Below are 11575 nucleotides of genomic sequence, written 5' to 3'. Positions count from 1 at the left end.
AACTTTACTTTTGGATCAAATAAAAACCAGGAAATTTTATGTACAATATATTACAAGCAACAAATATTAAATGTTGTACAGTCAGTAATACGATCGTCACTGCTCAACCCAGATCGTTCCTGGCTGCACTGTATGTGAAGTGTAGGAGTTCTGTAAAATGAAACCAGTGGATCCATAAAAGTTTTCACATCAATGCGATGAAGCACTTTGACTTTTCTGGTATTTGTCTTCTGAAAATAAATGCTATGACAATGCTTGGAGACCGGACTGCTATAAAAATCCACAATTCATCTAAATGATTATTAAATAGCAGTACAAATAACATCTAGCTGATTTACTGGTTTTACAAAAGTATTTTTATGATGTTACCTCAAACAGAAAATAAAAATATAAAACTTTTATCTGTTGAATTTCAGTGTGACGATGTCCACAGACATGTAGCCAATTGGATCAGTCCATCCATTTCCTGAGATGTATTAGGGCAGTGTTCTGCTTTGGGACCGTCCCCTTTAAAACCAAGATGTATGCTTTAAGGTGTTACTTTTAAGGAAAAGAGCCAGGCAGTAATGCATATACCCATGACCTAAACCTAAACTTTACAGGACATCTCTCAGATATCAGGCTTCTCTCTGGTGTGGATGCAAGTGTTGTGCTCATCTGAGGCATCTTATCTTCATTTTGTTTACTTTCAATTTATTGATGTGTATTTTTACTGAGGTAGCAAATCCTCTCTGTGATCTTCAATTTCATGATCTAAAGGCTTCGCCTGTCCGAGCTCTCAATTTTTGACGATTACATTTGTGCGTTCTTTGTGCGATGAGGTGTGCTTGTTGAATGTTTTACTGTTGTCGATTGAAACATCCACGCTCTCATTCTTTATGGCCACTTTTGGTTTGACAGTGGTATTTGAGGATCTATCACAGATTTTTGGAGGTTTTTTGGCTTCTTGTGCCATCCGTTTTTTATATGCTGCACAAGATTGGGTATGAACACCGAGAGAATAAACACCGCCGAGGACTTTTTTGCAGCCTGTGCAGGTCCGGTGGAAACGGGCGTGAATATTTCGACCAGGTTTTGTTTCAAACAACTTGCTGCAAAACATACAAGTGTATTTTTTTGTTTCCTTTATCTTTGCATTCGTTAGTTCAGCAGACGTGGTCCCTTTTTTTGCATGTTTTTTCAGGGGTTTTTTGTGCTTTGATGTTTTTTCTTTCTGTTTATCTGTTAACGTGTTCTCACCCATGTTTTGTTTTCTAAGACATTTTGCATTTGTTAGGGCGCAGTCTTCGTGTTTGACGTCTCTGAGCAGGATTGTATTATCGTTCCTCACTGAAGAAACGTTAACACCTTGGACATAATTTGGCACTTCTTTGATCACAATGGGTTTTGACTTTTCTTTCAAAGAAGAAACTGTAGAGAAAGAACAAAAAAATACAGTAAGACAATCAAACTTGACATATGAAAACAGTAAACAACAACTGGACTGATGAAGCAAGCACAATCAATTTTAAGAAAGTAATGGTGTGATCTGTGCAACCCACTGCAGCCATGCTATTTTATATATGTATATTTCTAATGGACAATTGTTGGGAATCCTGGAAACTAGGGATGCACGATATTGGATTTTTGGCCGATACCCGATATATTAAAACTTATTTGTCCGATAACCAATACCAATATTTTTCCCCCTAAACTTACTTACAGAGACTACATAGACTTATCTGCTGTGGAATAAAAATACTACATTATTCTGCATAGTCTTTGTCAATGTGGCCAAATACAGATGCCAAAAAGGGGGCTGAAAATGATGTAACACTATACAAACATATAATGTGTATAAAAAAAACTGTGCTTTTTATATAGGTGAGTTACTTTGATGGAGTGGCCAACGTCGGATATTTAACTTTATTGCCATTATCGGCCGATACCGATATCATGCCGATAATATTGTGCATTCCTTTGGAAACTCATCATCAGACGAAGGTTGAAAAATAATAATAATAAGAAGAAAAAAATTATTCTCTTAGCAATCCCCAGTGGTTCCCGAACAGGAAACGCATCTTTGGAGCCATATATAAATATATTCCAATTTCAAGAACCAGGACCATTTTCTGAGGTACATATTTTTTTTAACCATTGTCTGTTTCCATTGCAGGAATCAGGCCAAAAAAGAATACAAGGGTAGAAATTTACCCCACCAAACTGCCCTAGTAGTTAGGTAGTAATTTGGAAAATACTTGAGAACTTTCAGTGTAGTGAGGAAGCACTAAACATTTTTTAACGTTCTAGTCTCCAGGATTCCTAACGGCAGTTTATTAGAAATGTGCATATGAAAAAAAATGAGGCAGCTACCTCCGAGTTTAGCTGCCGTCTAAGCAGTTGCATCCCTTTAAGAGCTGAGAAGCAATACATGTCAATGATGTGAGATAAGAGTTTACAAATGAACCATCTCAGGCAGGGATGCACGATATTATCGGCATGGTATCCGTATCGGCCGATATTAGCGTTGAAGTTAAATATCGGACATTTGCCATTCCATCAAAATAACTCATGATAGAAAAGACGCTGTTTTTTTATATTTTTTATGGCAACCCAGTGACAAGGATGCCTGCAGCACCAGCACACCGCGATGACGTCACACGCATGATCTGATCACGGCGGAGAGGAAGAAGTCAAAATATCGGCAGTGTGGAAGTTTTTTTGTCCACAGTCGGAGATATTTTTCTGACGTAGCCTTACCCGAGTTACAAGCAGTCATGTCCGACATCATTGAGAAGCTAATAGCCGATAGCACTTGGGTGAGTTTTACCACAGACATTGGACGTCAAGTGTTAGCCCCGTTAACACATTTAGTCTTACGGCACAATGGATAGACAAAAACTTTGAACTTAAAAACAAAAGAGTGCAGAGGATCCCACACTGCAGCTAGGAACCTGGAACAAGCCTCCACAAGTGAGCAACGCAGGTGACTAATGCTAATAAATAACATTTAACACTTTTCATTTAATGTAAGTTAAAATGATATGCATATCATATGGCTGTTACTGAATATATGTCACCAGCTCTTACAGCTGTTACACAATTTCTGTATCAAATACGTCTAAATATGTTATGCTACGTTCTGACAAAGGAAAGTATATTAAAAACATCTGTATTGGTATCGGTTATCGACCAAATAAGTTGAACATATCAGTATATCGGACATCGGCCAAAAATCCAATTATCGTGCATCCCTAATCTCTGGAAACCTCAACTTTCCTAACCATGAAAGTTCTGATACGCACCGACAGCTAATAAATATCTTCTTTCTGCTCTGTGGTTGTAATCACTTTTAATACAATGTGAACAATTTACCACATAAGAAAACTTACTTCTTCTAGATCTTCTGTTACTCTTACATCTCTGGAGGTTGATACTAGGACAGTTAAGCTTCTGAAACAAGGACATTTTTTGTTAAATCTTCATAGACTACGACAAAAAAACGCACACATAATAAAACACTACATAAAGATTAATTTTATGCAAGTTTAAGCCTTTGTGAGGATTAGTTTGTTATAGTAAATGAAATAGTGGGACAGTTCTGAATGAACTGGCAGAGTTTTTGTGAAAATGTTCATATCCAGATTTTTTTTATTTACAAAGGACTTTTCCTTCATGTATTAAACAGCTATTTTTTAACAGTGTTTGTTTTTTGAAGTGAATCTTTAAATTTGAAGCATATGGGAAGCTAATAGGCATAAAAAGAAATGCAGGTGCAGTTTAAAATATCTGAATATCATGAAAAATATGTGTTTTGCCAATTATTTCAGAAAGTGAAACTCGTTACATACAGTACAACACAATTTACAAATGTATTCATCTTATTCATGTTACCCATCCCTAATAAACAAAGATAAGTTCATTTGCCTTTGAGTGATCTGCCTCTTCACATAAAAGTGAAAGAGTTTAAAAGTTTTTATTTTGTGTTACAGGACATGGTATGGATGAAGCCAGCATCACCCGGGCCATTTCTCTGTGTAAGGAAGTTGTCAGCAGCTTCACTTGCAGCTGGAAGAAGAGAGAACTGACTGAAGTGCAAATGCAGCTGGGTCTTCCAAGTCACATAACATAAGTAACTTAACACTTAACATAAGTAAAGAGCTTAGCTGCTGTGCAATAAGAAAAACAATGGCTGATATTTTGAGATGGATTGGATTTAAATAGTCAGATGAGCAGCAGAAAAAATGGGAGCCGATTTCCCGCCCTTAACGTAATTTATATGGACCGGGTGGAGCCCACACAGCAGGTGGGCGTGGACTAAATTTTTTAGTGTTATGCTTCGCATGAAGGGATAAAACCCAATAGCGACAGCTCTTAAAGGGCGAAGCCTATACGAAATAGAACAGTGCTATTAAGTTATAAGCTGCAGCTCCGACTGTGTTTTCAGACTCCTTCCGAGAGACAAACCACGGGTCAAAACTCATTCATTAGCCGTGCTATGCCTTATGATGGGAACATTGAGAGAAGCTGCAACATTAATAAATCAGCAGCTTATCATATTGAAGATACGTTCCTTAGCGACTAACAAGACGGTTAAAGTTTTTAAAACACATTTTTACTCCCTGGCTTTTAGCACAGACTGAATTTGCTCTGCACTGTTTTTATTGATCTTCATGTTTTAACAACTGTTTTATGTGTTTAAATGTTCTTGATTTTATATGTAGAGCACTTTGTTGCAGCTGTGGTTGTTTTAAAGGGCTTTATAAATAAAGTATTATTATTGTCTTAAAAATATTGAGATATTAATTTTGGTGCATATCGTGCAGCCCTAAGTACAACCTGAGTGAGAAAATGGATGCACTAAAACAAAGTCATCTTGGAGGTGGAGTCTCTGGTCGATTATCAGAACAGATGTTTGTCTGAGCAGACAAACCCAGCAGCGCCTGAATCTGCAGACCAAACAGAAGCAGAAGTGGCACACACAGCTAAAAAGAAGAGATAACTGGCAAGCTACTTCTTGCACAAAACAGCCACCATCACCACTTTCACACAGGAGGCAACAGATCAGGGTTATTTAACTGGCGGCCCGCTGGGTGACTTCAATCGGGCCCACTTCGTTAAAAAATTAAAAAAAATGTGTGTGTAGGTTCTATTTATTGCATTTATGATTCAATGCAATAAAATAAACAGATTTTAAAAGGTAACAGATCATTGTAAACTTTGGTTTAATTACATGATGATTTTAATCGCTCGATGTCAATGACAATGAACTTTCTAGCTACCTGTTGTCAGTTTATGTAGAGAGTGATGGCTGACCATCTCAAATGGTGGAAGGAACATGAAGTTGCCTATCCAGCGCTGAGCCACCTGGCCAAGAAATACCTTTCTGTGCCAGAAGCTCCTCTTCTGAAAGGATTTTCTGTGGGAACAGTGCAACCTGCCACAAGGCATCCTTAAAAACCTGACACTGTTGACAGACTAGTTTCCTTGCACAAGATCTGTAGCTGTACAATACAGTACTTGCCCTGTTGTGTGCTCATTATATTTGCATTTTAATTTGAGATTTGCACAAGAGATGCACTGACTAAAGGATGCAATTTTGTTCATTTCATCTAATGTGATGACATGTTTTGTTATTTGCACAAAGTACAGTAGTCCCTCACTTATCACGGGGGTTACGTTCCAGACACAACCGCGATAGGTGAAAATCTGCAAAGTAGGGAAGTAGGGGTGCACCGATAAATCGTCCGGCTGATTTTATCGGCCCCAATTTTCTTATTTTGGGAAATCGGCCGATACTTGCATGAGAAACCGATTTTACAGATTTTTTTTAGTTTTAACAACAATTGTCTAAACTTTATTTGTATTTCAGAGCACTACCTCATGGCCAGTTAAAACAAGTGTATATTGTTTCTAAGATATTGTTCAAGGATATGTTTTTCAATAAAATAATATTGGCAAATTGAAGGTGCATTGTAACCTAATAACACCTGACAGTGTCGCTTATAAAACAAAATCGGTATCAGCCAAAATCGGAATCGGCAGGTCAGACTTTTTAGAAATCGATGATCGGCCAGAAAACAGTGATTGGTGCACCCCTATAGGGAATTTAAATTTATTTTAGCCTTTAATATATTTAAGACTTTATAAACCCTTCCCACACTCTTGCAATGTCTTAACAATGTTCAAAACTTTTAAACCTACATAATTTTAACAACATACGTACTGTATATGTACTGTACAGTACTGCAAAATTTTATATGGGTACTCACCAGTGAAGATACTACTACAACTTGAAGGATAAAGATGACGAATTAGAAGTGCAGTACTGATGACGAAGATGAGATGAATGTACTGCACAGATATGAAGAGCATTACAGCTCTTCTAAAGGCACCACTTCATCAGATGGTTCTTCAGGTGGTGCAGCATCTTCGGCCTCTGACAAAATTTCTATTTCTGCTAAAAGCGTCGGCGTAACAGATCTCTTCGTTCGAGGGATGAACATAGATAGTTATGGGGAACTGCTTGTGCTGCTTCTTCATTTGAGTAAGAATGCTTTTGTAAGATGACATTGTATGACATTGTATGTCAGCTGTCGATTGTATTTGCAACCTGCAACGAACGAACCATATTGGGGTCCCATTCTTCAATCCCTCACTGAAGTTCTTTGGCCATTCTGACTGCGGTTGGTTACAAGATGATCAAGCGTTAGGCCAACCTCCTCTTCTGCTTCAACAAGTTGCTCATCTTGTTCCTCATCCTCTTCTTCGCTTGCCGACTTAAGTTAGTTCCGCCAGGTCTTTGTCCGTCAACGGTTAAGCATGCACGTCGATCAGATCATTCACGTCTTCAGTAGTCATATCAGTGAAGCCCTCTCCTCCCAGTATTTTTGCTAGCATCACAGCCTTATCAACTGCAGAGTGATAGATTTCAGCAGGAGAGAATCCCTTGTAATTGTCAATCACCTCTGGCTACAGTTTTTTCCAGCAGGCATTTAAAGTTTCAATCTTCATCTTATTTGTGGATTTCTGAATATTTTGGAGACACCATGCAATTGTGTAGTCACGCCAGTACGCCTTTAGCGAGAAGTCTTCATCCGTGTTCATAGCTTCAACAAGGTTTTGCAGGGTGTTTCTTGTGCAAACCGCCTTAAAAGCGCAAATAACGCCTTGATCCATTGGTTGAATGAGTGATGTGGTGTTCCGCGGAAAGAAGTCAACCTGGACCCCATTATAAGGCAGATCAACAGCATGGCCTCCAGCATTGTCCATTATCAGAAGCACCTTGAAACTGAGACCTTTCTAAGCCAAATTAAGCTTAACCTCTGGGATAAAGCAATCGTGGAACCAACTAGTCATGAGGACTTTCGTGATCCATGCCTTAGGGTTGTGCATCCAGTGCACAGGCAACACACTCTTTGTTTTTTTAGGGCCCTTGGGTTTTCTGACTTGTAAATAAGCCCTGGTTTTATCATAAAACCTGTAGCATTTCCACACAGGATCAAAGTTATCCCATCTTTTTGGGCCTTAAAACCAGGGACTTTGGCTTCATCTTTCATAAGTGTGAGACAGCATCCGTTTCCAGAATAAGCTTGTTTCATCCATGCTGAAAACTTGTTCATGCGTATGGATTTTTGGAGACGATGACCAATAACCTTTATCCTTCTGACCTTAAATCTAACCCAGGACCCCTTTTCCCAAACCTGCATTCTGACCCTGAACCAAACCCAACCCTAAACCTAACCCAGAACCCCCTGACCCAAACCTAACCACCTGACCCTAAACCTAACTCCGATTCCTACACCTAACCCAGAGCCCTGACCCTAAACTTAACCCAGGAACCCTTGCCCTAAACCTAAACCTCTGATCCTAAATCAAACCCAACTCTAAACCTAACCCTAAATCTAACCCAGGACCTCTTTTCCTAAACTTTTTTTTTTCTTCTTTAGGCTGCTCTCTGTGTTAGGGGTTGCCACAGCGAACTAAGTTGCACGAAGACATGGCAGTTATTTTTAAGCCAGATGCCCTTCCTGATGCAACCACAGACCACCGAGCTACCATAGCCCTGTGTGTGGAGCAGAGCTGCTATCTAGGACACCCGGAGGAGCAGATGGTGGGGGTTAAGGGCCTTGCTCAAGGGCCCAGAGTGGAGCGAATGAGGGTGGGGACAGGTGTGGGTGCTTCGCCTACCGCACCCACATTTCTGATGTTGTCGGTACCGGGGCTTGAACCGGCGATCTTCCGATCACAGGCCCGCCTTCTCCAACCTCTGCGCCACCACTCCCCTACCTCTTTTCCTAAACCTAACCTTCTTTATAGCCACCTTCCTTGATATCTTTGAACATGTTGTTCACATACTCCTCGGCTCCCGCTTTATTTGCAGAGGCAGCCTCTCCATGCAGAGAAACACTCTTAAGTCCAAAGCGTTTCTGAAATTTGTCAAACCAGCCCTTGCTGGCACTGAATGGGGTTGGTCTGGTGAGTAAAGCACTCGAAGGTCCTGCTTCAGCGTCATTGTCGTCATCCTCTTCTTTATTCCCATAACCATCGTGATCATCCCATTTTGCTGCCAGACCATCATAAAGCTGTTTGGCCTTTGTCCGGATGGTGTTTGAATCCAGCGTGATATTCTTTTTACGGCAATCATTAATCCACATGGCTAATTCAGATTCCATAGACACAATAGTTTTATTGCGGGAAGTAACCACCCTCTTTATAGTTTTGTTGAAAGTCACTGCTGCCACAAACCTGGTATTCTTCTCGGTCTTCTTGATATAGCGAACTGTAGATTCGTTCATCCCATAAAGGCGGCCAACAGCTGCGTAGGTTCTCCCTTCTTTCAACATGTCAAGAAGCTCCACCTTCTCTTTTATGGTAAGCATCTTTCGCTGGCGCTTGGGTTCACTGCCTGAAACCTTAGAACGCGTAGAATGTTTGGGTAGCATCCTAGGACTTGAAATAAATTCAGTCTCTTATGAAAATTTCACAAAAGAGCGCAGCAAGACAGCAGACAGACTGATGCTACGGTTACGGAGCCAATTGGCACCTGGGATACAAGCACAATGCTCTGGTTGGTTGCCTTACATGAATCAGCCAATCGTGTGTCGTACAATCTTACATTGAAAACCCGCGAAACACTGAGTCTGTGAAAGTCGAACCGCGAAGTATTGAGGGACTACTGTAGTAGTTGCTTGTACTGAAGCACACAGGAGTATGCACTTTGGTGAGCTCTACTTCATTAGAATCAGACTTTTTAAAGAGCGAGTCAGAGTCAGACTTTTGTTATGTTTGCTCTGTGGCTTTTCTGTTAAAAAATTTTTATGCGACGCTGTGATTTTGGTTTTGTTACGCAGAAAAAGAACTTTATTTTATTTGAAGAGGATTATTATTTAATATATGTCAGCGGTTTATTTTTGAGACATTTCTCTTGGACAGTTACAGTTGTTTGTTAAAAAAATGTGCCTGTGTGACAATTGGGACAAAGCTTAGTCTCTGAAATCTCTTTTTGCTATTACTTTATGGAAAGAAAGAAAAAACATATCATATATCTCCATTCGTCTTAAAAATATTGAGATATTAATTTGGTCCATATCATCCAGCCCTATTATTGACACTGTCCCGTATTTTTAAATTAATAAAATTAAAACTTTAGTTGTCAGGTAACCCCCACACTTTTTTAAAGGCTTGAGTTAACAACGACCTTTCTCTTGTGTTAAGAGTTCATAAGTTTGGTTATTTTAGCTTGAAGTTTAAGCAAGTTGAACTCATGAGCGAATTATCACACCTCCGTTCCCTCCTGAAGGTCATTAGGCTCTTTGCATGTGATTACATGAAGCACCTGACTGAAATTTAAGTTTGCAGCTTTTCATTTAAAATGAAAAAGCTGCTTGGATGAGAATTAAAACATTTACAGTTAGCAGAAAAGAAGCCAGTTTTTTTTTTGTTGTTGTTAATCAGAAGGCATATTACATTCATCAATCAATTACTCTGCTTTGTTACATTTTATTATTTTAGCAAATCCCCATAATTTTTTTAATCTACCCACCTCTTTATTGATGGGAACTTGACTCAGAGGAATGGAAAGCTTGCGCAGCGTCACACTTGGAGATATTTTCTGTTTTTTCGCTGTCTTGTAGCCGAGTGGAGCACACCAATCATCTGGAACTACCCAACCAAAACACAAACATAACACTGGGATTTATACATATATATAAAAAAAAAACATTTAATTGAAAATATGCTAATACTGTGCAGGCTTAAAACTGTCATTACTCTGACTGCATAACATATTTGGTCAAATGCTCTTGTATGCCCATTCAAATGTTTTCCTTCGTACATTGCCCTTGTTTTTTTTTTACATACCAGAATTACGTAAAATCAAAAACATGCACCTTCAAAATCAGTCTCAGGAAGTGTGGAGGACTGTCCCGGGGCATCTGGGACATCTGGCTTTTTGCGGGTTAGCTTCATCTCTGCTTTGCTGGATTTTCCAGACTCAAGATCTTTCAACTTTATCTCAGCTGTCTGCAGCTTTATCTTAAGTTGAGCAATCTCTAGTCCTTTCTGTGCAACCTCCAATTTATGATCATGTAGAGCATTTTCAAAAACCTTTATTATTTCAAACAGAGCTGTCCTTAAAACGGAGTCCATCGTTGTGGTCAGCTGGACCCTGAGCCCTCTCATCACATGGTCAGACATGACGGAAGCTGAGTGGTAGCAACTTTTAGATGCTTCTGGATAATGAAGTGGAGGGCCTTATCCCCCTAAACACGAAAATAAAAAAATAAAAAAATTAGTGTTGGTATAAAAATAAGGTGGTTGGAAACATACTTTCCTTGATAATCAAGTAGAATTTCCATCTACCTCTAAAGCCAAAGTATTTGATTAAATTAAATACAGACATGAGAATACACAAAATACAGTGCAATGTTAAACTATGAACCTCCTGTCAATAAAGTCTGTTAAAAACAGCATCCACACATAAACAAAATAAACCATTCAATAAAATAAGACTAACTCAGTTTAAAAATTATTATTATATTATATATATTATATTCAGTTCAATTTTTCTAAATTTTAAAAAGTTCACCCTCATGTCAAAATGACTATGACCCAGCCTGTCTCGCGTCACAAGGCAGCGCCTATAAATCACTGACACTACGAAAATTAAATAGTTGAAGTGTGAACATGGTTTTAATATTTTAAATCTTTATTTTTTGTGAAGAAATGTTTATAAATATTTTTATGGTTTCAGGTATAGGATTCCAGTAGGGGCAGAGATGGGTTAGAGGTAGGGCAGCAGACTTGGGATCAGACAAGACGCAGTTCGACTCCCTGCCATTCCCACGTCATGGTGTCCCTGAGCAAGACACCCAATCCCTAATTGCTCCTCAGGCACTTACATAGCTGCCCACTGCTCCACCTGGGTGTATCTAACGTGTGATGGATTAAATGCGGAGAATTCATTTTGACATTGTATGGGAACATACAATGATGACAACGCATAGCACATATTATATACTAATATATACCGGTTTTTATATATATATATATATATATATATATATATATATATATATATATATATATATATATA

General features: G+C 38.9%; 1 protein-coding gene across 1 annotated transcript; it reads right to left on the bottom strand.

Moving 5' to 3' along the window:
- Window positions 1-632: 632 nt before the first annotated feature.
- Window positions 633-10546, bottom strand: LOC119408446. Its single transcript, XM_037675272.1, has 4 exons — window positions 10371-10546; window positions 10025-10143; window positions 3372-3432; window positions 633-1410 (listed from the first exon to the last, which is right to left on the bottom strand). Exons 1-4 carry the CDS (start codon window positions 10447-10449, stop codon window positions 779-781), a joined length of 891 nt encoding a protein of 296 aa, XP_037531200.1. The 5' UTR covers window positions 10450-10546; the 3' UTR covers window positions 633-778.
- Between the last annotated feature and the right edge of the window lie 1029 nt (window positions 10547-11575).

The sequence above is a fragment of the Nematolebias whitei genome, chromosome 4 (genome assembly GCF_014905685.2).
Source record: "Nematolebias whitei isolate Nwh7 chromosome 4, NemWhi1, whole genome shotgun sequence".
NCBI classification, from domain to species: Eukaryota; Metazoa; Chordata; class Actinopteri; order Cyprinodontiformes; family Rivulidae; genus Nematolebias; species Nematolebias whitei.
Note: the sequence above shows the minus strand (reverse complement) of the source record. Positions and strands in the feature narration are given on the sequence as shown.

Coding starts and splice junctions, on each gene's coding strand:
- LOC119408446 (XM_037675272.1), bottom strand. CDS start 10,449: ATGAAGCTAACCCGCAAAAAGCCAGATGTCCCAGATGCCCCGGGACAG. Junction 3,433..10,024: donor AAGTTCCCATCAATAAAGAG/GTGGGTAGATTA, acceptor TCCTTGTTTCAG/AAGCTTAACTGTCCTAGTAT. Junction 1,411..3,371: donor TAACAGAAGATCTAGAAGAA/GTAAGTTTTCTT, acceptor CTTTCTCTACAG/TTTCTTCTTTGAAAGAAAAG.